This window comes from Rhyacophila brunnea, unplaced genomic scaffold (genome assembly GCF_057557595.1).
Source record: "Rhyacophila brunnea isolate RB1 unplaced genomic scaffold, BYU_Rbru_1.0 scaffold_7, whole genome shotgun sequence".
NCBI classification, from domain to species: Eukaryota; Metazoa; Arthropoda; class Insecta; order Trichoptera; family Rhyacophilidae; genus Rhyacophila; species Rhyacophila brunnea.
The window spans coordinates 30,402,820-30,428,534 of record NW_028233339.1 but is presented as its reverse complement, the minus strand read 5'-3'; the positions used below and the strand labels follow the sequence as shown (position 1 = coordinate 30,428,534).

At 32.3% G+C, this 25,715-nt stretch overlaps 1 protein-coding gene across 1 annotated transcript; it reads left to right on the top strand.

Moving 5' to 3' along the window:
- Positions 1-409: 409 nt before the first annotated feature.
- On the top strand, positions 410-25,715 carry Drep2 (DNA fragmentation factor-related protein 2). Its single transcript, XM_085957446.1, has 4 exons — positions 410-525; positions 18,700-18,796; positions 21,835-22,008; positions 23,255-25,715. Exons 1-4 carry the CDS (start codon positions 514-516, stop codon positions 24,301-24,303), a joined length of 1,332 nt encoding a protein of 443 aa, XP_085813572.1. The 5' UTR covers positions 410-513; the 3' UTR covers positions 24,304-25,715.

Genomic DNA, 25,715 nt, shown 5'->3' with positions numbered 1-25,715 from the left:
GTACGCGTGCCAAAATTTCCCAAATATTATGTCTGACGTGCCGAGCAGTTTTTCATGAGGAAAATAGATTTTAAAAATTCTATTAAAAATGATGATGCTCTAGATACCACTTACAGAACACAGCACACATATAGTAGTGGCACGCGTGCCATAGGTTCGCCACCCATTCTAGATCCATTCGTTGAACATAACATGCGTATTTTAGTCGAAAAATTTTGATGATCTTCGGAAATATTGTGAAAAATGTGGAATTATCGGATAATTTTTAAATAAATCCATTTTGAAAAGACATGATGTTTGAAGAAAACTTAAGGATTGCCCCCCACGGGCAGAGAAAGCTCGGGCGTCTCCGCCTCTGAAGCCGAGGAGGCACCGCAGTGTGGCCGCCGCCAGCCAGCCAGTAAGACGTCCGGTAGCGTCGACAGTGTGAATATATTAGTTTAAAAAAATGATTATCGGGGAAGATGAGGGTGCCAGCGGCGGCCGCAGGGTGTGACCGCAAGACATGCCGTCATGGCAAGAGAGGTAAACCCCTTTCGGCCAAACCGCCCCCTGGCCATGCCGCGTGCCCACAGCCAGCAAGCCCAACATCCACGCCAATCCCCAAAAAATCCAAAACGTTACCACCAAATCTACCTCTCACACGATCCCTGGATCCTTCTTTAATTTCTTCGTATTTCACGCATTTTTACAATGTTTAAACCAGTATGTGAGAGTGTAAGGTTATGGGAAAATGTTGTTCGCGCCCCCTGACGCGGTATGAAAATTGATTCATGTGGGTCTATTTTTTAACAACGCCTTCGTCGAGGTTAAGGTGTGCGCCTGGGTTGTATACTAATAGTTTATTTCATTATTTCTACTGAAAATAGTGCTGAGGATTATTAAATATAACTAATGCAATAGAGGTTTAATGAAAATAAAGTGATTTCGATAAGAATATTGATTAGAACCATGTTACCAATCGTTGCGATTTGAAAAACACGTTGTGGTCTCGTTTGATAATAGTAGTCTACGTTTTTAATATAATGATTCTATATTACTGTACAAACCAATACAATAATCAAAACTATAACAAAAGAGCCAACAACAATAATTAAATGTACATATTAAAATATCATATATCTGCATTTTTTTATGGAATACCTACCTACTTACCTGTATTTACCGCAGTGAATTTTTTTTGTAGATAATTTATTTATTTAGGTATAACATTTGTTTTCTCAATAAATATTTAGTAATTGAATAAAGAATTTATAATAAAAAATATTTGGATCAATCTATTTAATATAAAAATATACGCATTTCTTCAGTTATAATAACTATTCAAAAAATAAAAATATTGAACTTTTTAGGAGACATCTTAAACCTATTTTTTCTTACTGTAGGTACCGAAACTGAAAATATTATATTGATATTGTTCTTACTTCAGTACACGTGTTTATTTTGTTATCTAAATGAAAGCATTCAACGAATCATAAAGTAATGTCTGCATAGCTTAAAATATATAATTCAACCACATTTCATATAATAAATAATATATAATTCTAAAAACAAATGCAATAGCTGATAACTGCAGTAGTAACATACATATAGCTGTATACCCACTTACGCCCTAATAGAGTACCTACATACCTACAGCGCCGCTGTCACATTTTCCAAACTAATCGCATGGTTTTTCACAGAGTTAAGATGAAAATGAATAAGAAATAGTATACTTATATAGTAGTCATTTTCTTTTATGGTACATAATATACACCTAAGAAATGATCGGTGACATAGAAATTATCAGTGTCGGAAAAACTGGGTTAAGGTGAATTGCACACACCGAAATGACCTAAAAAAATGGAATGTTCCTAACTGCCACATTGTGTATATGAAATAAAATGAAAATGCTCACAATTTTTATTACGAAATAAAGAATATGATTTAGATATTAATATATTCGGGTTGGTACGTAGAAATGAAAAAAAAACTTTATGACGTAGACGTTAAATTATTTGTTTTTTTTTAAATTCACGTACAACGCAAGTAAACAGAAGGTAACAAGATTATGAAGGTAAAATCTTATAGTTATTTTACATTTAGCTAAATTAAGTATTTTTTTGTAAATATTATTACATTGTGATAACATTGCCATTTTTTTAAAATGTTATGGTTCAGCTTATGTAAAAATTATATAAAATTTTAATATTATTGCTTAAAATATTAGTCCAAAATATATTGAAAAGAACGAAGATTAAAATAAGAAATTTCTGTCAGAGATGGTAGGTAGATACTATTTTTTTTATATATAATTACATAATAATATTAATAATAATATATTATTGACTTTAAATAGTTATTACTTTAATATATATTTAAATATTTATAAATCAGCATCACATCTTGATATTATAAATAATTGTACCTATTTATGATATGGAATATTCCATACTGATTTATATTATTTCTCGCATACCTACAAATATTTATATTAACAATATGTTTACACATATCCATTTCGATTGTATTTTATACTTTTTGTCTTAATAATTTTATTTTATAACTATTAATACGGATATTTTTTTAAATAATATTGAAATCAATTCGGATAAATGTTTGAAACTTTCCAATTTCCGTAAATTGTATATATTAATTATAATCATCATGTTTTAATTCATGACTTATAATATTACATTAAATATCAAATCTCGAGGTATACTTTGAGGCAGGTGCATTATTAATTGTAAATGACTGTAAATAAAATCGATAAAACAATTTATAATGATACCTAGTCGAATCAAATTTGTCGTTGAATGACCGTATAAGAGTAGCTATAAACGAGTTCTGTTTTAACCTATCTATATTTATTATTTTTTGATGGAAGTACACAGCGTGATGGCTTATTTCGGTGCGTGCCTGGAAATTAGATTGCATCTGGGGATGAAATGTATGAAAACTGGAAAGGGGGTTTTAGTTTGACCGTGTAAATTCTACGTAGCGTTGATGCACAATTTTCTCTTAAGATGTGATTTAAACTGAAGCTTTAGCAAATAACGGGAAAACTATACCTAAGTTTAGAATATTTACTATAAAAAATGGAAATAATAAAAACAGGTAGGTATAATAATTACGTATATTTACCTGTATCACAGTTTTGAGTAAATATTATTTAATTCGAAATTTTAAAAAAAATATCTTCACTGTTCTGGCAGAAGACACTAATTCGAAAAAATTACATAATATTGAGTTAGTTATATCAAAATGTTCCTTATTTTAAACTTTACCGTATGGAAACCTTCTTAATAAATAAAAACAGTATTTATTGTAAAGTCACCCTTTTTACGATTACTTAATAAACTCACATGATAGACCATTTCAAACATTTTAACAACTTCAAAGTCAAATTACGCAAAACTAGTATTCTCCAGTTAGTGTGTTCTGCCAGAACAGAGACGATATATTCCATATGAATAATTTTAAATGAATGTTGGAAAAGTTATTGTCCCTTTATATGCAGGTAATTAATTTCTCTAAAATTAAATTATAATATGACATACTTACCTCCGAACAATTCTATTATATGGCACCGGTATTTTTTAATCTGTTTATACGAATAATTAATATGATCGAATGTTTTGAAACTACAGATAGCAAATTCATACAAGATTGATTATTCAGCACTCAAAAAAAAATATAAACTGTGTTTTAAGTGAATGCCAAATGTTTCAATCAAAATAATATAATGTAAGACAGACACTTATCACGAGCACAATATTAAATATACTGTATAGGTACTATGTATTTAACATCTAGTCATGATTTTCAGGTATTTTAATTAAAATATAATTAATATGAGATATTCTTTATTAAATTTACTTTAAATAAGTAGGTTCTCAATTAAAATTTCAATGTTTACACGTTTAAAAAAACTACGGGTAGTCAGGCACTTAAATTCTGTATGCGCATGTAGTGTACATAATTGTTTTATTTAGGTGATTCGAAACAATTTTGAGACATAGTTAAATTCGCGTAGAATAACAACACTATGTAAATATAAAAAAATATGTTTTAAGGCGATATTTACCAGTCGCTAAAAGGTTGGCACACACTGCGAGTCAGTGGTCGAGAAATATATGTTTTACGTCTGCAGGCAGTGCTATAAGATACCTTGCGAATAATATTCGATTCCCTCGTGGATTGCATGTCATTTTATAGCGTAGCCTCGGTAGGAAGGCACCACGCCCACTTTTGGTAGTTCGGTACGCGGACAATTCGTTATTTATCAAGGTAGCTATTTTATAAAAATAACAAAAAAAACTTCAACAACTATTGAACTTTTAGAATTTATCAATCAAAATAAGAAAATATGTTATAATAAGACCAAAATTCATGCTTTATAGCTACAATATTTTACAATACCAATTGATTGCTTTTATATTATGTTTTTTTAAAAAAAATAATAAATCCATATTTTTTTTTAATCACGTGTGATTTATTTATGCATACGGACTTGAAGTTTGTGAAAATATAACTATTATGATGAAACTTTTTGAATTTCATTAGATTCAATCTACTTGACGAGTGTATTAGGTACTTGGTATGTCATGTCATAACAAACCACGTGTACTTACATAATATTATTTTTCGCATAACAAAATATTATACACCATACACTTGAAATATAAAAAGGCCCTAGTAAATGACCCCGTGTATAAATATCAGGGTCTGCTCATACAAATTTCATTCGTTCGTCGATTGCTATAAGGATCCATGTTGCGAATCCGTGCATATATTATATTTACTGAAGCGTTCATTATATCAGCACATGTTCACTGAAATATTGATATAAACAAATAAAATGCATATTGCATTTAGTTGAAAAATGAATTCAATCTACATTTCAATAAGAGTACATATTGAAAATTCGTATCTATTGTCTCTTTTCGAAGGTTGGCGACCAAATTGTGGTATACCTCCGTATGCTGGGTCAGTCATATCAGATCACTAATGCCTTAGGCATTGAGCCATCTATGGAGATTGCGTAGCCAAGAGATCTCCCTTTGCCTACGTCTGTATTGCCTTCTACTTTTCCTTGCATTACGAGGTGGAAAGCAGTTTCATGTATTTGACTTATTCTGTTAACGCATTCCCTTTAATATTGCGTTTTAGTCCTGATTCCTCCACCCCCTTTCTACTTCTGCTTCCATTTGATCATATTCATATATATTTTGTACAAATTTAATAATAACAGGTAGATTAATATCACGATTCAAAAATAAATGTATCGCACCAGGTATGTGGTAAAATCAGTTGATACCATTATTCATTAAGTTAGGTTAGGTTAGTTATTCCAAGTAAGTAATGTATCTTCTTTATATAGCGGCATCCGCAATGTAAAATTGTGGAATACCCACTTTTGAATATGAGAGTAGTAATATTGACATATTCTTTTTCAATGTGTGTTTGAATCTTGAGCATGGTCCTAATAAATTGAGCAAATAGTTAACAATATTTTACAACGTTTTTCTTAGCTCGTATTCTTATTTGTCCGGTGGTTCTTTGTCCGGTACAAATCTTGCAATCGATTTTTAACTAAGTTCCCGACTAGCTAGATATTTGAATCTTTTAGAATATATTAGAACATGATGCTAATACATTTTTTTAATACTTTTAGCCATCTTTAAGTAGAATTGAATTCATTTTCAGTTAATTCTGTTTTGTATGAAAAGTTATTTCTACACCATTATTGGTTGCTAGGGTCCTAGCAACTAAATTATTAATATATACATGCGTTACTATGGAAATCAATATGACATGTCAAAATGACATTTCAGTATTATTTCTATCAAGTACAAATTTTTTGATCGTTTAAGCTAGTCACCTCAAGTTTATATGATTCAACAGAAAATTTAAAAACGTTGTAGGTATATAAAAAGTTCTTTTTATCTTGTAATTATTTTGTCTTCGCAATGGATAATAGAGATAATTAAAAGCAAAGCACAATGCAAATAAGTCCACTTTTGAAATTCTCAATATAGCTAGTTCTTTATTAATTCATTTCAGTACTGGAGAGTATCGTAGAGGTAATTAAAAAATAGCATTAAAATAAATATTCTCCGAAAGCTCAAAATAATATTACTCCATCGTTGCGTTGGTTATAACACAACGTATCACGTTTTTAATCCAATCTTAACTTTTTAATCCCAAAATATTCTTTTCAACACATCGGTTAATGCTACAATACTTTATGTCTACTTCCATACTGGTTTTTAAATTGTGTTAGAATTTTAACTTTAACATGTTGTTATTTCACTAACATATTTTAATCTGTCATTATGACTACAGACTATTAGTAACAGATTAATATATATTTTTACTATTGTTATATTAGTAATTTATAATGTTACTAAAATGTAATAGATCGAAATATATCACAAAGAATTGATTGAGTTTGTATGGTACGCACGGTCTAAGTTAAAATTCTTTTAAGTAGGAAGGGAAAAAAGGGAAAACACTAAAATATCAAGGAGATAATTTTAAATACAGATATTTCGAAGCAAACTGCTTTCGACATATTAGTGCCGCTTTAGTCACTGCATTCGAATTAAATTGAATACCTTCACTCATATCATACTGCCCTGATACTTTATCAATTATTTTTCGATTCAAATAATAATATGTCATTTTTTCGGCACTTATTACCGGGATTTATTACTGGGATATTAGTTTTACCTCAAAGATTGTTTCCCCCCTCCCTTTCGCTGTACAATTTGTACAATACCCGGTATAGATTATAACTAGTCCAGCGTTATTTGGTATACTTTAAAAGTAAACAATATTTTCACGCAATTAATTATTCTGAAAATCTAAGAATTGACAGGCACATGGAGGCCTTACTCTAGCAGTGGATTGATGATTTAAATTATAATAATTTTCTCGACAAAACTGAAAAATTATTAAAACTATCATGTATGTACTGACTCATTCATGTTGTCCTCTTAATTTGAGATTTATACATCCTCCAAAAAAATGTAGAACATAGTTCAAACCTCTGTAGGTCAATATTGATAATACAAACATCACGATGTATGTACATAGGCATTTTTAACGACAGTTTGCGCGTTACGTCCACAGGTGTCTGCCGCTAAATTTGCAGCATACTTTTTTATGGTCTGTAAATTTAGTGTCCACAAAACTAACTGCAACGATTTGTAAGGTATAAACGGTCCACCAAATGTTTATAGCTAGTTTTCATTGCCTGTCCGTAACTCCTCGTCATTATAACATAGCAATTGCAATTAATACTACTGTATATTATTTTAACTGTTATAATATTAACTATAATTGAACTCTATATCTATATAATATAATATAAATTTAACATATTTTGGAACACATCAAAAACATACAAATATTTTTTTTATGAAAAAAAAAATGTTTGTAGCGAACAAGGTTTCCATCATAATTGGGACGCTTTGGTTTAATGAGGAGTGCAGTGAAATTAATTGCATCTAGCGAAAGAATGTTAAGGATGCATTTTAAGATAATTTATATTTGAAAGTACTTTAAATAATCAATACGTAGGAATATAAAAACATCAAAAACATTACTTATCGGATTCATAGATTTCTGGGTTTTCACCGTCTGTATTTTTTCATTTAGTCGACATCGAGGAAGAATAAGTACAAAGAGTGAAAACCTAGAAATCTAAAAATACGATAACAAACATCTGTGAAAGTATCAAACATTATCAGTTTTTTTTAATTCAATAAAAAAAAAAGTAAATTAAAATGTCGTAACATGTGTGTTCACTGAACATGTTTACCTTATTTTAATTTATTCTTAGTATTAAAAAATAATTTGATAAGATAAGATCTATTGAAAATATCAAAAATATTCACGAGATTCTGACCATACAATAAAAATAATTTCAATTTTATAACAAAATATTTTAAAGAAAATCGACGCCTTTTAAATTAAATTAAAATACAATAAAACTATCGATTATTCATAAGATTATTTTAAATTTGATTTTCGATAGATTGTGATTTTTTTGTACTTCTGTCAATTGCAGCGTTTATTACACATAATTTCATAGTATTTAAATGTGTCGCTAGTTTCTGACATTATAACTGTATTACGGATGGAATAATAAATCAACTCTTGCTATCCACGGGCTTAATTTTAAAGTATTATATTTTTGGAAAGGTCTTGTATTGAAATATGTTACTTACCAAGGTAAACGTTGAATAATTGCGTCCATGCGGCGTCAATGAATTTTATCAAAAAATGAGGGGTGACAAATTCACAATTGAGTATGAACACCACAATCTTATCAGATTGAATCTACACTTTTGTAGTGAGCAAAAATATAGCCATTATCCATAACAATGAGATATTTTTAACGGGATTAACATTGTTCCACATATTTTAAAATTTATATCTTTTAATCCTTTAAATTATTTATCATTATAATCGTCGATTCATCGAGGAGAGATTAATAATTTTGCCTTATAAATCGTTTATATTAGATTACTCCTTGTTGTTAAGGCATGTTTCACCAACAAAATAATTATATTGAAGAGACATTTCAATTTCTAAAGCAAAGTTTATTATATGCAATCGAAAACACTTATTTAATTATTGCATTATATAATGATTATGTATTATTCAGGTGCATTCTTGTTCGTAAGTTTATGATCGTCAGATATTTATTAAAAATATGATTGTACTTAGAATCTAAAAATTTATAAGCCAAACCGTTTATACAAACTCGCTTATGAACACTAAGGAATAATTATCCCGTAGGTACATCTAATTACTCTTCTCATATAAAGCTTATTTGCTGTATCACAGTATTGTAATAATATTTAGCAATTGTAATGTGGAAAGTGGCAAGCTTGATTAAATTTCTATCTTCAAAATATTCTATATTTTAATAGTCTTATTTATGACAAGTTGGTCGAAAATAATTATCTGACGTTTTTATTATATTTAACTAAATCAGTGTGTCAGTTAAATGTGGTGTCATTAAATGTATGTATCATCTTGTGGGTTATTCATTATAAAGAAAATGGTTATATTGCATATATAAATGACAGATAACTGATTTAATATAATGTAGAATCATTGATGTATTTTTGGTATAGCATAGTTGTACGAGTAGGTATAACACACACGGTGTTGTCGTGTTATAGTGTCCGTTTCTGAAGCCAAGAGTACAGTTTTGAAAAAAATCACGTGTTGTTTTCAATTTTTGATTGGTACAAAGCATATATCCGTAAAACACTCAGTTAATATAAATTTAATTATGTGGAGGTTTATATGCTCTGCTTAGGAGTAAAAATGGTAATACATTTTCCTTTTTAAGTTAAGTTTAGTTTTGTTAAGTATAAATTTAAATTAACTTTAACTATTATATTACTGTCATAATACGACCCATATACTTCTATTAATTTTGTAAACTCACATGTTCCAGAGAGAGCTTTAACGAGGACTCTATGCAAGCTCTACGCAAGTTCTACGCAATCTCTACGCCAGTATTTTTTCGATCAGTTAACACTCTTAACATAACAGTTATTCGTCGGTTGTGGTCAAACGTTTAATACAAATTGGAGACGATAATTTGAAATAAAAACCTATTAGTCAGTTATTTAGTAATTGATGTTTGATATGAAAATTGGTCATTGTGGCTCAGTCGTAAGATCATGGAGTAGTATGCGGTAGCAGTATGTATGGGCTCAAATCACGCTTGAAAAGATTTTATTATTCCTTATGCACCGTTTTTTTTTAATAACGATCGCTAATGATTATTTTAAGCATCGATTTATTTATGTCTGTTCTTAAAAATGACCTTGTGCATTTATCTAACCACTGACATATATTCAGCCTAGAATTTCGTCGTTTCCCTCTATATTTCTCTGTATAGTTAACGGAAGCATTACATTTGACGTATTAGTCGAGTATGCATGATGTAACAAAATTTCAGTTTGTAGAAAATTGTCTTCTTCAACCTTTCCTAACCCTGAAATAAGTATTTATTTAGCTTTAGCCTACGATGTCCTGGTTCTGAAAAATTCACATGTTGTTTTTCAATATGTGTTTAGACCCAGAGAATAGAGTTAATAGGTTGAGCTATTAGCTAACATCGATTCTTCGTAAAGACAAAAATCTGTCAATAAAACCTTCACCCTGTGGAGACCCATATGTTATTCTTAGGATCAAACATGGTAAAAAGAACAATATTTAATATACGTTCTGAGAAATTTATAAAATAAAGCCTGGCATCTGATAATAGAAGTACATGCTTTCAATGGCAAAACTTTAAATTGAAGATATCTAACCTTTTAGCTTTGCTAGACCATATCTCTTATGCCGCACAATATATGTAATTAATATCTCATTATCATCATCAGCTTATGTTGATCATTTGCTGGATGAATTTGATTAGTTCGTCTATCCAAGAAGTTTGGGTAATTTAATTTAAGGGTCGTTTAATGCTGCTCGAGTACCACTAAATAACTGCAATTGTCTACTAGCCGAGTGACATGTCCGGCCCATTGCCATTTAAACAGCTTGGCATCTATCAAAGCTATTAAATCACTTACTCTTGTCTGCATCCTTATCCATTGATTTATTCTGCGGTCTTTTGGTTCAACATGCGCCATTCTAAACCACGTTATTGTTAATGTAAATGTTTAATTGATATTGGTACCCACCGAACAAGCTACATTTTTTAATAATATAAAATGAAAACTAAAGAGGAGAGGCTTTTTTATTTCATAATATAATACAGTACGACTTAAATCTAAATTCTATTTGACTAGATCATTTCTGCGGTTTTTATCGTCGATAAGTTAATTTTTGTAAAATGTGTGTATTAACAATACTGTTTGGTAGTATCTTTTTACTCACCTTTAGAGAAAAGTAAGTAGTTTATCAGTTAATTTTAATCCTTTAAACGAATATGAAATAATGCTCAAGTAAAATAGTACCAATTTTACACTGGCGTAAATTAATGTTTCGAACATTTCTAACCACGTCATTTTTTGTCTAAATAAAAAAACTATAATTTTGGAATAGTATTTATTTATGTATTTATGTTTTTAATTTAGTTATATTTGCGTACAATTACACCTAACATGAATATTAGAATTGTGGTTATTTAAAAGTTCTTTTCTGTAAAGTTAATATTAACAATTTACGTAGGTTTAGTCAAACATTACATAATACTGATTTATATTTTTACATAAAAAAGTTACAACTAAGTTAAGATAGCATGGTAAAAATGTTAGTAGTAGTTATGTTGTTTTTTTTTAAAATATGAGTTAAGATTATGCACATCTACTTAATATTGTAATGTTAATCATTTTATTAAAAATAAAAATATATCTGATAATTCCGTGTTATAAATGCATGTTTCGTTATCAAAACTGACAGTATGTTTTTAACTTGTTAGTAGGTATACGTTTCGAAATATTTGATTCTATTATGTAATATAATAGTTAGTAAAGCTCATAAGGTCTAAGTAGCATTGCTGCGTTAAGATTTGATATGCGATTTCGCGCCGAGAAGCGCCGAAAGTCGGACGTCGTGCGGATATGGCTCTTTCAAAACGTTGGCGCGTAAACAAACCGCCCCTGATCCACCTGAGCTCCGCGGGGGAGCGGGGGGAAAGAGTGCGGCGGGGCAAGGGTGTCGGGAGGGCGGGGCTGCAAACCGGGTCACCCGAGAGGCCGCTGCACCCCCCACACCCCGCGCGGCCCTCTTGCCCCACACCCCTCGGCCCTGCCGCTCTGTGCAGGCCGGCGAGTGGCGGAATGGCAATGCGCGGAGCATACTGAGGAAACCGGGACTGTGCTCTGCAGCCATTCTTCTCAAACATTTTCCTTTTTCTTATATTTTCACGTTTCTTTGCGACTACTAAATTAATAATCATGTTTATTATTGTTGATTTGTCAATAAAAAAGTAACATAATAACAACACATTTTTAATATGAACCCAAATAATCATTAATCACCGTAGCCATATACCAAAGTGTTTTTTTCTTTAATATAAAAAGAGCTTATTAAATTGTATTCATTGATAAACATACTATATAAATATAGCATAAATAATTTATTTCCGTAGATACCTAACATATACACAATAATAACTATACAAAGAGTAAAATAGAATAACATTGAGTATATACAGTAGGTAAAAGGAATATTATCTTAATTTGAATTGGGGCCCGTGGGGTCTGAATTTTTCATTAAATAAAGTAATACGCTGTCAATCAGCCATATTTTTTACTTCACAGACTTAATTATGCTATAATCAAAATTTACCGAATATAATATGGCGTAGACAATTCGTAGACACGTCGTAGAGCAGTCGTGATGTAGAAGGAAATCATTTTAATTACAATCGTTAACATATCCATTTAATAATAGGTACACATATTAAAGTTCTAGTATAGCATTGTAATCAGTTTAAATTGATATATTCAGTTAAATATATATATTTTTTTTTAGAACATGAAAAACATACGGCGTAGACACTTTGTAGACAGTCGTAGAGCTTTTGTTAATTCCGTATAATCCCTATATAATATGTATTATATACGGCATATTAAATTATATTCATAACTATAATAAAGTAATATTAATGTGTTGGTATACTTTCAAATTTAACAGAGATATCTTATATTAACCCATCAGAATATAAAGTTAGTAGTTGTTGAATTCATTGTATGTCAGGAGAAACCAAATACATTGATTTTTTTTTGTATACGGTGAGAATGCGGATAAATTATCTGACAAATAATATTGACGTAAATTTATAATTATTCTTTTAATTATGGTAGGTACAGTAAAATTATCTCTTCTCTCTTTCTCGGCACTACATCCCGGGGCGGGATTTGGCCTCCTCTACAATTGCCCTCCACACGCTCCTTTCCCTGGCTGCTCCTCTCCAGTCTCCAGCCCTCCCCATCTTTCTTCAGTCCTCTTCGATACAGTCAGCCCACCTCTTCTTTGGTCTGCCCCTAGACCGTTTCCACTGTGGGATCCACTTGGTCATGATTTTTGGCGTCCTGTGCTCAGGCATTCTCTCAACGTGTCCAGCCCACCTTAGTCTTTGGGATCGACAGAATTTCACCACCGTTTCATGTTTTATTAACTCTTCTAACTCGTGGTTCATTTTTATCCTGTAACTTCCATTTTCCAATGTGGGTCCGAAAATTCTCCTGAGGATCTTTCTTTCGAATATGGCCAGTTTATGTTCTTCCCTTTGAATGAGGCACCATGTCTCACAGCCATAGGTAGCTACTGGTCGAATAACTGTTTTGTAGATAAGCAGTTTGCTATTCTTGCTTAGGATTTTCGAACTCAGTAGACCCTTACAGGCGTAGAAGCACTTATTAGCAGCTATGAGTCGTATGTTCACCTCTTCTGTTGTTTTATTGAGTGTGTTTAGGTTAGAGCCCAGGTACGTGAAGTTCTGAACATCTTCCTATACCTGCTGCTCCACACAGATATTTCGAGGTGGACCCTGCTCTCGCGTGGATACCATGTATTTTGTTTTGAAGGCATTTATTTCTAATCCAAGCTTTTCCGCTTCCCTTTTCAATGTTGTGGCAGTAAAATTATATTGTTTTATATTATTTAAAATCTTTCACTGACTTTTCATAGACCTGTAATAAATATTAGTTTTCTAATATTTTAAAGTTACAAAAAATAATTTATTCGTAGAAAATGATTGTAATAAAGTAATATATTTAAATTAATGACCTACAAAGATTATATTTTTTAGTCTTTTTCTATCTTGTATCTAAAGATTGAGAATCTGTGGCGTGTTCAATAGCGCATCGGACTCTTGGTAATGACATCCGAATTTCATATCCTAACCGTGCCAATAAAATTATTCATTTTCAAACAACCCATTTATAAAGATTATTAAATAATATTTATGTATTTCATATACACCGCGCAGTACTTCATACGGCGTGGCCTTGTATTTTCCCTATTCTCCGATGCTGGAGTATGTCATCTGTTGTATATAGTAGTAGTATTAATTGAATTTGTGCACACATGGTAAGTATAACTCTATTGTAATTATTTTAAAATATATGTAGCAGAAAACTTTGAATTAAAACTATAAAAATCACGATGGCCTTATAGACTTTCTTATATTTTATGAAATACTTATTCATTGATGACAAATAATACGATAATATACATACTAACGCTATTATTTTTATAATGATCTCAAAACTTTCTTTTCGGATACCTAATGACTTTTTTTTATTATAACAAAGTAATTTAATTTTTGTGTTAAACAAATTTTATCGTACAAATAGCGTATTTATATAAAATAAGAGAGCTTCTCCGAGCATACCTAAATATTCATATAACTTTCATATTATGATTTAATAACATTCAAAATATAGAAGTTGGTATTATTAAAATAATTTAGTCTATAAATAGAAAGAGCGTTAAACGTTATTTCTGTTATGACGTTTGAAATTATTTAGGGAAGGCATGGTTAAGTTGGTAAACTCCACTAATATTAACATAGCTCAGTTGCCATTCCGATTTTTTTACTCACAAAATGGTTACCTTTTTTATCTTCTTTGTGATTAATGACTCGAGTTATAAACGGTTTTACATAAATTTTATAGGATTTTCCAACTAAATAAGAATGCCGAAGTGTGCTGGTCATGACGGATTTTCTTTTTGTACTCCCTAAAAATTGGTAAATAAATGTCATGGCAGTAGTGTAAAGTTCTCTTTAAATGAATCTGCAATTCGAAGTCAATTGTAGTTAATTTAATTAGTGAACCAGGGGTCACTTTTTGGTTCAATTTCATATATATTTAGTCTCCATCTCTATAGAAGAATGTGTTTTTAACATCTTTGGTATTAAAAATACCTATTGACCTCTTTTACTATTCCAACTGTAATTTGATTTTGTAATAACAGTAATCAAACTGTTTCTGTTCAAATAGGGGTTGCATAAACTTGCTGTGGCAATTTTCACTATGACATAAGTTTGGCCTGTATTATTATTTAAGGGAAAAGGCATCTTTGATCCAGCTGAGTTCCACACTGGGGGATGTCAAAAGGGACACGCGGGGTTTCGCATAGGGGTGCGAGGCGCGGGTAAAATTTAGTGTGGCGGGCGGGCGCGCGCGAAACGGACGCGGTTTGCGCTGCCCTGCTACTGCCGCGATACCGAATTAACTGTACCCCGCTGGGTTCGACCACTACTGCGAAATTTCAAAATTGGAACACACGGAAACCTTGCACCATAAATGCACACGATTTTATATAAAAATAAACCTATTCGTATACGGAATACTTAATCTAGTGTCGTATTTAAAGTTATTCGTAAAGAGTTAATAATGTCATATTGACATTCTAGTGATATAAATAAATGCATAGTTTCGAAGAATAATATTTAAAAAATCCTATACAAATTTTTAATGTAACAAAAATATTTTTTTATAAACGTGTTTTCGATTTATTTCGCTATATTTGTCGTCGTTCGTGTATGTTATACAATATCTAATATTATTGTCATATTGACAAAAACTACGTAATCAATATAAATATGCCAAGTGAAAGCATAAAATTTTTATTTATATCATAAGTCTAATAAAATATAAACCAATTCTAAAATGTTTTCGAACGTACATTTAGTGAATATTTTGTGTTATCGCGATATATTTCTGAGGGACGATTTATAATCACTAGCTACTGAGCATGAGACTCCACGATGACTTTGAGGTACTTATGTTTTTTTAAAAAAATCTTTAAAACATTTTTTTAATACTTATGAAACATACAAACATTTAAATATAAGTATGGTTTAAGATTTTGTACTTAATTTTAGTATCTATTATGTATGAAAATATTTTCAAAATAGTTTGTTAAGTATATTATTTATCCTAATGAATAATTCATAATATAAATTAATCATTAGGTAATTGGGTTTGTTTGATATGATGAAATTTTCTCTGAGGTTTTCATGAGTTTTTTCCCCAGTGATCTCACGTACACTCCTTGCCAAAATATCTAGGTCAGTTCCGGGAGCCACTATTTTTTTTAACGTAAGGTAATTTTTCACAAATAGACATCTTAAAAGTGTTTTACAAGACTTCCTGCAGATATGTAAATTATTACTTTCGTAAGAAATATCGTATGCTTGGGTTATATTTACTATAAACGTTTATATATGTAGCAGATATGCACGACATGTGCAATGCTGCATTTCCACTGGATATAAACTAAATTCTGTATTATGTGAGACAAGTTCCACACCGATGGTAGAATTTTATATTCCCTTGTAAAATTAGTATTTTTACTATATCTACAATACCTGCATAAGGGTTCTGGTGCATTATCAAATTATATGTTCATTATAGTAAATATTGGAAAGTGGGGCATGAAACAGTGTGAAGTTGGTTAGAATCTCTGCACTTGCGCAGAACCTCAACGTCAGCCATATTGGTCTACCCGTACAAATCTTTTAGGGCTAGGCTAGTACTGGAATCAACATTTTTCATCAGTTTTCTAAAACTATAGCATTATTTAGGTATTATATTACCGGTATTGACTGACAGAGTGTTTTGAAATTTGATTTTCGCGTCACGTGCACACTTTTCTTTCATGTATTTAAAGATTTTGATGATAATTCAGCGATAGTTTCCAATGAATTCGCCTTGCACATAGTATTTCGGTAAGCATTGATATCTCGGTATTTTGATTTATATATTGGATAGGTCCTGTCTTATTAATATTTACAAATAATATTTATTACGTGTTACAGATTCCCTGTTTTATGTGTTCTATTTTAAGTCTGTACATATGTGTGCATGGGGTGCAATGAACGGATATTTATACAGAATGCATTTAGTTCAACCCAGAGACTCTACAAAAGCTTACCGGCTCAAATACTACAGTACGTTACATTAGTGCGAATTAGCGCATGTTCATATTATATTGTACTCAATAATGAAATGATATAAGATTACTAAAAACAATAACTATTACACATTTATTTAGTTATATTAACTTTGACGTGTGATTATTAAATTATTTATTTATTTTAGGAGTATACAAATATTATTTACCTGACGTAATAAGTATGTCTTTTATTTTTAAAAAAAAGTACCTACCTACTCTCAAATCGAAGCAGAAAGTTATTTCTCCTTTTCTCAATAACCATTTACGTATATATATTAATATTAACATTGCAGCTACAATACAACTTATAAACTAGGTACCTACTAACCCAATTAGCGCATATATTCATGTATGTATCTACCATGTTCTATAAAAAACTTAATAAATAAAATTAAAATAATATTAAAAAACTATGACTCTATTACAAGATGTCGTCAGATAATTATATACACATTGGTAAGAATATATTATAATAATCACTTTAGATACGCCTACAACACTGTTAATGCAATTCTATCTTAGTAATACAATATTTTTGATTATTTAAACCCCTTTTTATCAATCTATATTTTTAATAAATTAAATATTTAATGAATATAAATAGTAAGATAAGTTTCTAGTAACTAATAATATGTAATTTGTGAATTGAAACAGGGCTATTGGGTCAAGTTGATGGATATATTTTATGCTTGGGAATATAATACGATGTTTACTTATTATGCTCTAAAATTTATATTAAAGTAGTGAAATTGTTAGTACCGTATTGTTATTTTATTATGTATCATGTTTTTGGCTCGAAGATCGATTTCCGTGCAGTTTGTAATACGCTGTAAGACCCCGCCCCCTCCCACACGTGTATGCGGCTAAATTGACATAATATGCATACCTACATAATATATTAAAAAAAAATCACGAATACTCGTACATACTATGAATTTTTTTGAGGTATTACTTCTGAATTCTAGTCAAAAAGATGGGGCGGATAATTGATTAATAGCTAGACAATAATTTAAAACATAATCTAGATATATTATTATCAAAATAGTCGATACCTACAATGTTACAATATTAAAAATATTATCCGCTGTGAAGTTTATCATTTTTTTTAATTTTTATTCCATATTATAATTTTAAGTAAAGTTACGAAAGACATGCATCTATGATTACTTAAGTTTCCGTATCACTTTATCTTCTACGCGGCGTAGCAGTCCAAACAGTAATTGCGATACATGGAATATTTTATGTGATGGTTTGGCAGTATATTGAAAAATCTAATTATCATTTATCATACTTAAATACTGCGTGTGTAAAAAGTTGTTTTAATCAATTATCAATTGAATTGTTTAAGACGATATTTACTTTAGTTTTAGTACAACTTTATAATTTAAAGAGTATATATGAACATTGTGGCCCATTTTTGTGTTTGGTAAAAGATATAAATATGGCATATACTGGAATACATTATATACTTGGTAATACAAATAATTTGATTATAAATTTTGAGAATATATTATTACATTCCTTTCGTACTTTCATATTATCACTAATAATTAATAACATAAACGACTTGTGGCGGATATTACAATAATTATTAAAATAATAAAGACCTATTTTTAATATTGTTTTTGTATTCTTTAAATAAAACCATGCCCTGACTGACAAAGCTTTGTTATTATAAAATAAAATTCAAATATTGATGATATAATTTATAATTACTCATTGAGAATACTATTTATATTAATTAATGTTTTTTTTTATATTTCATAGGAGGCGAGAGGAAAGAGGCCTTTTAAAATATGGGACAGTTCAAGAAATGTTCGTAAAGGCCTCGTGGTTACCAGTTTCGAGGAGCTTATACATAGAGGTAAGAAAACACGTCATCTTTAAACTCTTTATCTTTATCTAAGAATGTAATTACAATAGTTATTCGGTTTACGCGAAGAAGTCGATTGACAGCATTAAATAAAGGTTGAGTCAATGAATAATAGCGCACCCTTGTAAAGAATTTTCGGTACAGTTCGGTTATGAGGATACAGCGGCAAACACATTTTGAAAATACTCGATATACTGGATTATTTGTTAACCTAATCTAACCTAACCTAACCTAACCTAACCTAATCTAACCTAACCTAACCTAACCTAACCTAACCAAACCTAACCCAACCTAACCTAACCCAAACTAACCCAAGCTAACAAATAATCCAATATATCGGGTATTTTCAAAATGTGCCGCTGTATTCCTCATAACCGAACTGTACCGAATTTTTTTATTAAGAATCCTCAAAATTATGCAGTTTAGTGATATTCAAAATATGCTCCGCAGAAATCTGTTGTGCCGTGAAACGTTTTGTTTCTGCATTTTTTTATAAATATAATTATTACTTTTTGTTAAGTAAGTGTATCATTATGTATTATTAAAAAGTATTTTTGTACTCGTACCTACAAAATTTTCATAGAAATCACATTAAAAGCGTGGAGTTCAGCAGGTATTAGGCATTTGAATATCTCTGGCATACTCCATGAACGGACTGGATCAAAAATAGTTTATAATATTTTAAATATTCACCACATATTATAAAAAAAAATATTTATATGTTATATATTTATCATATTGTAAACGATACGTATGTTGTATTGTATATTCATGTAGGTGGTGAGAACCAAATGAAAGATATCATTTCTTAAGTAAATGCAAAATATTGCGTGTTAATGATTAATATTGTTTTAAATCTTTTTTTAAATCTAAAATTATTACAATTAATATTCTCTAGTGACTGCATTTATACAAATTATGGAAATCAAGTAACAATAATGACAAGAATAATCATTTATTTTATAACAAATATAGATATTACAATTTATACTGGATACTATTATATTAATAATCTATATTATATACAACATTAAATCTGTCAAATTTGTGTATGTTCAAAAAGAATACTTTCGAGTAAACGCAGTTTAAGATTTTTGATTGGTGACTATAGATAGACTTGAGCTTTTTTGTTTTAGGTATTTCAGGTTTCTATTATGAATATACTCTATATAAGATTAATTGACTCTGAAAGACATGGTACTTTTGGGGAAAAAATAGTACATACTTAACAAAAATCATAATCAAGATTTATTTGAATTTAGATTTTTTCACAATTAAAAAAAATACTAATAAATAAAAAAAAACATAAAAATTCGCGATGAAACGTTTATTTATAGCTAAGTGAAGAGTGTTTTTTATTTGGATGCGTTATGTATTGTTATCTGAAAACCGCACTGTTATTATTTATTTTGTCATAATATATTTATATACCTAGTAAGTATAGACGAATGTTTAAAACGGTTTCAGATTACTTATTAATAATTGAGATGTTACAGTACAATAAGTGTTATTGATAGATTGTAAATTTTATTCAGGGGATTTGCTGGATTTTTTTAACAATTGAAAAACATGTCAAATGTTAGAACTGTTTAACAATTTTAGTATTGTAGATAATATATAATAGTACCGTAATCAGATACTATGCATTCGAAACATGAGCTCTCAGTAAAAGATTTCCAGCAAATTAGAGTAGCACAAGTGGAATGGAGAAGTGCACGCTGATCGTAACGCGTAAGGAGAAAGGCGAAATGATTGGATACGGTATGTGACGATGCGATGTAATTTAGTTAATAAGAGAATACCAAAATCGTAACTCGAAGAAGAGATAGCCGATCGCTGGCAAAATATAGTTGTCCGATGTTACCTTGCCGTGTCCACACTGGCAACAAGTTGCTGGAAACTTTATTAAATTTAACGATAATTATCAAAAAAACATATTTTAATCGAAATTTAATGAGGTTGCCAGCACTTTGTTGCCAGTGTTGACATGGCATAAGAGATCGAAAATATCCGAGATGTAAATCTGAATGCAACTAAATAATTTAGTTCTGTAGAAGATATTAGTGTGCGGAAACGCAACATACACGAGGAATGGAATCAGTTTGGAGAGGTCTTCATTTAGTAGTGGATATATCGAGACTGATGATAATGACGGTTTCATTTATTTTATTTTAAAACAAGGAGACTAATAAATTATATGTAATTTAGTTTCCTGGGGGATAGGATATAACCAAGTGCCACAGTTGTTGATGATACTCGTAGCAGTCTTTTCAGTGAACTTGGAATCTGCTTTGGCATAGTGGTCATTCATTCAGCCAACTTAAAGATGCGTGGAGGTCAGCGCTGTATTATTTTTGTTCAACGCGTGTATGCTTGTGAATAACTGAGATACGTATCATCGTACAAGGACCCAAAAATCTCGACTTTTGAGCTTTGACAATCAATTTCTCCGGGAAATTTTAGGGTACATTGGTACGTCCGCGACAAATATTCGAGTTTGTAAGCGGACACGTCAGCCCTCGGTGATTGTTGTAGTCACTTAAAGTGGCTTGTACATGTATTCCAGATGTGAGTGATCCAGATGAGATCAGAGTGTGACACATCGTACCCTTTTGGTACAGATTAAATAATTCTGACCATCCCTCACTCTGCAGTGGTGCTGCAAATATTGTATAGTTGCTAGACGTTGCGATAGATTGTGATAGGGTACAGTAAGTAAGTACCTAAGTAATTTAGTTTCCCCATTTTTTAGATGTGCCCTTATTTTTCCTATGAAAATATATATATATTTTTTAGAATTATTAATAACCATGTCCTTTCTTTTTCGTACAAGGTGGTTTTTAGTAATTTTGAACAATCACGAACACCCAGGCTTAGAGAAAAACACATAAATATTGTGTCCTGACCGGGAATCAAACCCAGAACTCTCGGGTGGAAGGCAAGCGCCTTACGCACTGCACCACGAGAGCCGCCCCTATGAAAATATTGCCGTCGTATCTATAGTAGAAACTTATTTGTGTGTTATACAGGAAAAGAAAAGTTGTCGGTGGGGTCCGGGGAGCCGGTCCGGCTGGTGTTGGAGAGCGACGGTACTCAGGTGGAAGACGGCGAATACTGGAGAACACTCCCAGCCAATACTGTGCTGCTGCTGTTGCGGCCAGGACAGCGCTGGCTGCCCACGGGAGCAGACGTCATCAGAGCTGGTGAGTCTATACTCGAGCGATAATCCATTATCCGGTTAAGTTAACCTTTCCATATAAAAATATGTCTCATAAATAGGTTATAAATAAATTTGGTAATAACATTAATTAATATAAGCGTGCAATATAATTAAAATATGTTTATATAAATTAAAAATGTATGATTTATTAATCATAAAATATTATTTTTGGCTGAGTGTAAATTCGAATTCTTTAAAACACTTGTCAATCAATTTAGTAGTGATCTGTATTTGAAGTGCAAAATTACACCTATGCACATTGTTTTCGTGATTCTTTCGCTTACCCACCCACTCTTGGTTCAAACTTTAAACTATTTCCTAGAGTGGTCATACAATATAATATTTCAATAAAGTCCACAACCAAAAGTATGCAGGTATAATATATTCGAATTATTTTGAAATATGTAACTGCTTTAGGTACATAATTCGATTCCGTTAACTTTACTAGTGCAGGATAAAATTGAGAATAGATAATATGAATTAAATTCAGTTAGTTTCAAAAGAAAATGTTTGCTAGCTTTTTGTAAAACGTATCAAATTTAAAATATGTCTACTTTAGTGTAAGTGTGTGTGATTTTGAAAACAAGATTTTAGATATTAATATTATCAAATTTATAAAACTAATAAGCCAATGAAATTAATTTTAGGGATTTTTGAGATTTAATAAGTTTTAATCCTTTCTTGAATATTTGAATACTATATATTATTATAGTTTTTGATGCAAAAGAAATGTGAACATAAGGGAGTATTAAAGCTCGATTAGCAAAGCTTCGAGTGATATTGTAACGTAGTTTTGTATACACGATATCGCCACCCTAGGTGTCGTTACGCCACGCCGGCTAGGGAATTTTCTCTGGCGGTCTTTTCGGATGTTCCGTTGATAAGACATATTAAAATGTCATAAACGTGAGACTGCGGAAGCGCATGTAAAAGAGCGGGCGCAACACCACCACCGCCCACCCTGCAATCTGACGGCATTCTGTATCGCCCCTAGCAAAACTTTCCAGTTTCTCGACGAAATATCAACTGCTAGCTACCTACTGGAAAATGGATTTTTGATACTCAGGCTACACACTCATGCTGTTGTACAGAACCTTTATTTTAAGATCTGTTCTTGAATTAGCATGGAGCTTAGTATAGCGATTTTATTGTTTAAAAACATTTTGGGCATATTTTAAGTTATGTTGAATTTTAATCAGCCTCGATTACATGTGAGTGTTTTATTTCAGCGATCTCGGCGATACCGAAGATCGTATGCGAGACGATACACGCACTAGAGTTGCACGATGAGACTCCGTCGTGGAAGATCATGGACAACAAGGGGCGCGTCACGGTGGTGCTGCACTGGGACCAGCGGCAGAGCGCGACGCCCTCCGCGCGCCTCTCGCCCTCGCGCAAGCCCGACAGAAGACCTTCGCTAGTCATCCAGACGTCGCTAGATAAGCCGGCGACGGCGTATACGGCCGACGGCGATATCTACCGGAGCGGCGGCGGAAGGTACGCCGCGGGTCCTCAGATCACCGTGATCAACCACGATGAAGCGATTGCAGCCGGAGGCTACGGGCCAGGCCGCCTCTCTCGCCAAGGCAGCTCACTGGAGGGCGCCGTCCACGTTCACACAGCGGAGTGCGCGCGGCACGTGCACAGGCCCACCGCCAGGCCGGGCAGTCCACCCGTTCCTGCCGACGGCAGCAATGGCCTTCCGGAGTGCGACTTTCACTGTTGCGCTCTGCACGAAGAAGGCCGCAAGATTGCCGTTCACAAGAGCGTGGCGACTTCCCCGATTCAAGAAGGCCATTCTCACGCGCAAACTTCGCCGCAGCCGTCAGCGTTATCGGACGGCGGGCGACGCGCCCCCGCCAAAGGCCACGTCCGCTTTCTTGACGCCGAAGGTGCCAGGCGGGATAGGGACAGTTCCGAGAGTGAAACGGAGAACACGGTCATGGAAGACGAGCCGGTTACGTCTGATAAGTTTCTTCTGCTCATAGACCAGCTGAGCGTCGACCAGAAGAGGCATCTCACCATCAAGGATATCGGAATCATCCTAGAACGACTGAGCTCAAAAATTCTAGACGTGGAGAGACTAGACCGGGAGTCCGAGAGCGACGATTGCTACAACTGGACGATCAAGGCGACCATCAGGGGCGACGTGCTCAGAGAGCTCGGAGTCATCTACAACGGAAACTATTACGCCATCTCGGAGCACCCGGGCTACAAAGAAGAGAACGAAGAAGGCGGAGAGGAGGCGGAAGAAGAAGAGGAAGAGGATCGCTTGTGAGGGGAGGGCGCCGACCGCGGGAACCTAATTATAAAATATAATATCCAGTGATAAACACCAATGAGACGTCTCGATAGCGCCCCCGTAGCTAAGTGAATTAAATAATCGGCGTTCGATGTCCGGGGAGGCCCCTCGATTTCCGTTTTGCATGTCCGACGCCGCATCCGCGCCCCGCCTCCCCTCGCACACTAACCGATATATTAGTTAATAAGTATTGATTACTTCTGTGCTCTTTCTTCAATAGAATATTATGCAATCATTCGTTCTTCCCAGACGATTCAACCGTATTAGTGAAGAGTTGTCGCGACGGGCGTCACGGAGACGGAGACGCGCGTCGGAGCCGGCAGGGCCAGTGCGCGGGAGCCGGAGACGGAGAGAGCGGTCAGTGGACGGCGAAGGCGGATGGGCAGGTGGGTGACCTGCGGACGAGCTGCGGTCGAGTCTCAAGCACAAACCGAATCGTCGCCCTATTCAAATATTTATTAATGTAATACGGTAGATAATTAAAAAATACAAATGTATTAACAACACTATAAAAAAAACTATCGTGCGTGCGTGAAGTTTTTATAAGCACATATCGAACCGAACGGACTTAACATAATAATAACACAAAAATTGCAAAAGTATATCCGATAACAGTCAGTGTAGATTGAATTTTCAATTATTAATTAGATAAATTACCACCAAATGTTGATGTTTTTGAAATGTTTAGTGGTTCAGATGGAAAAATCAAATAGAAGTGACACATTTTGGAGGAATTTGGTTTCGAGCGGCGGGGGCGGGGGCGGACGGTGTACCGTTCTTCCTTCGCCCACTTTATATGTAAAGACTAAATATATTAAAGTTATATAGGTCTGACAATCGATTCATATGTTCAATCGATGAAATACTATATATTGTGTATCGATTCACGGATTTTTTTATTATTCTAATTCGGTAATGTAAGGTAAATAAATAGTAATTAATTGCAAATTTATGAAATTTTTGTATAGATATTTCTGTTATGGCATGTAAATGAAAAACATAAAAATATTTGCTTGAGATTTGTTGAATGAGTTCTCGGGCAACATGTGTGGTGGTTATACTAACAAGTGACATTTTGAGAACTAAATAAAATTATTACTTACGCAATTACGTATTATAATAATATTAAAACAAGGGATTTACACAAGTATTATGTCCTATCGAGCCATGGTATTTTTTTCTATTTTTATCGTTATTTGTATTGGTATTACTTCTTATGGGAAAAGTGAATTTATCGATATAATATTATCCAGTCATACTCGTATAAACTTTATAACATTTTATTTATGTGAAGATTATTTTTAAGTCGTAATATAATTTCTTTAATAGTCATATTAAAAAGCAGATGATAATGACATTGAAAAATACTTGAAATTATATTAACTAAA

Bases quoted from the DNA above. Each gene is read 5' to 3' on its own strand.
- Drep2 (XM_085957446.1), top strand. The intron at 18,797-21,834 runs GTAAGAAAACAC...TGTGTTATACAG, and splicing joins CGAGGAGCTTATACATAGAG to GAAAAGAAAAGTTGTCGGTG. The intron at 22,009-23,254 runs GTGAGTCTATAC...GTTTTATTTCAG, and splicing joins AGCAGACGTCATCAGAGCTG to CGATCTCGGCGATACCGAAG.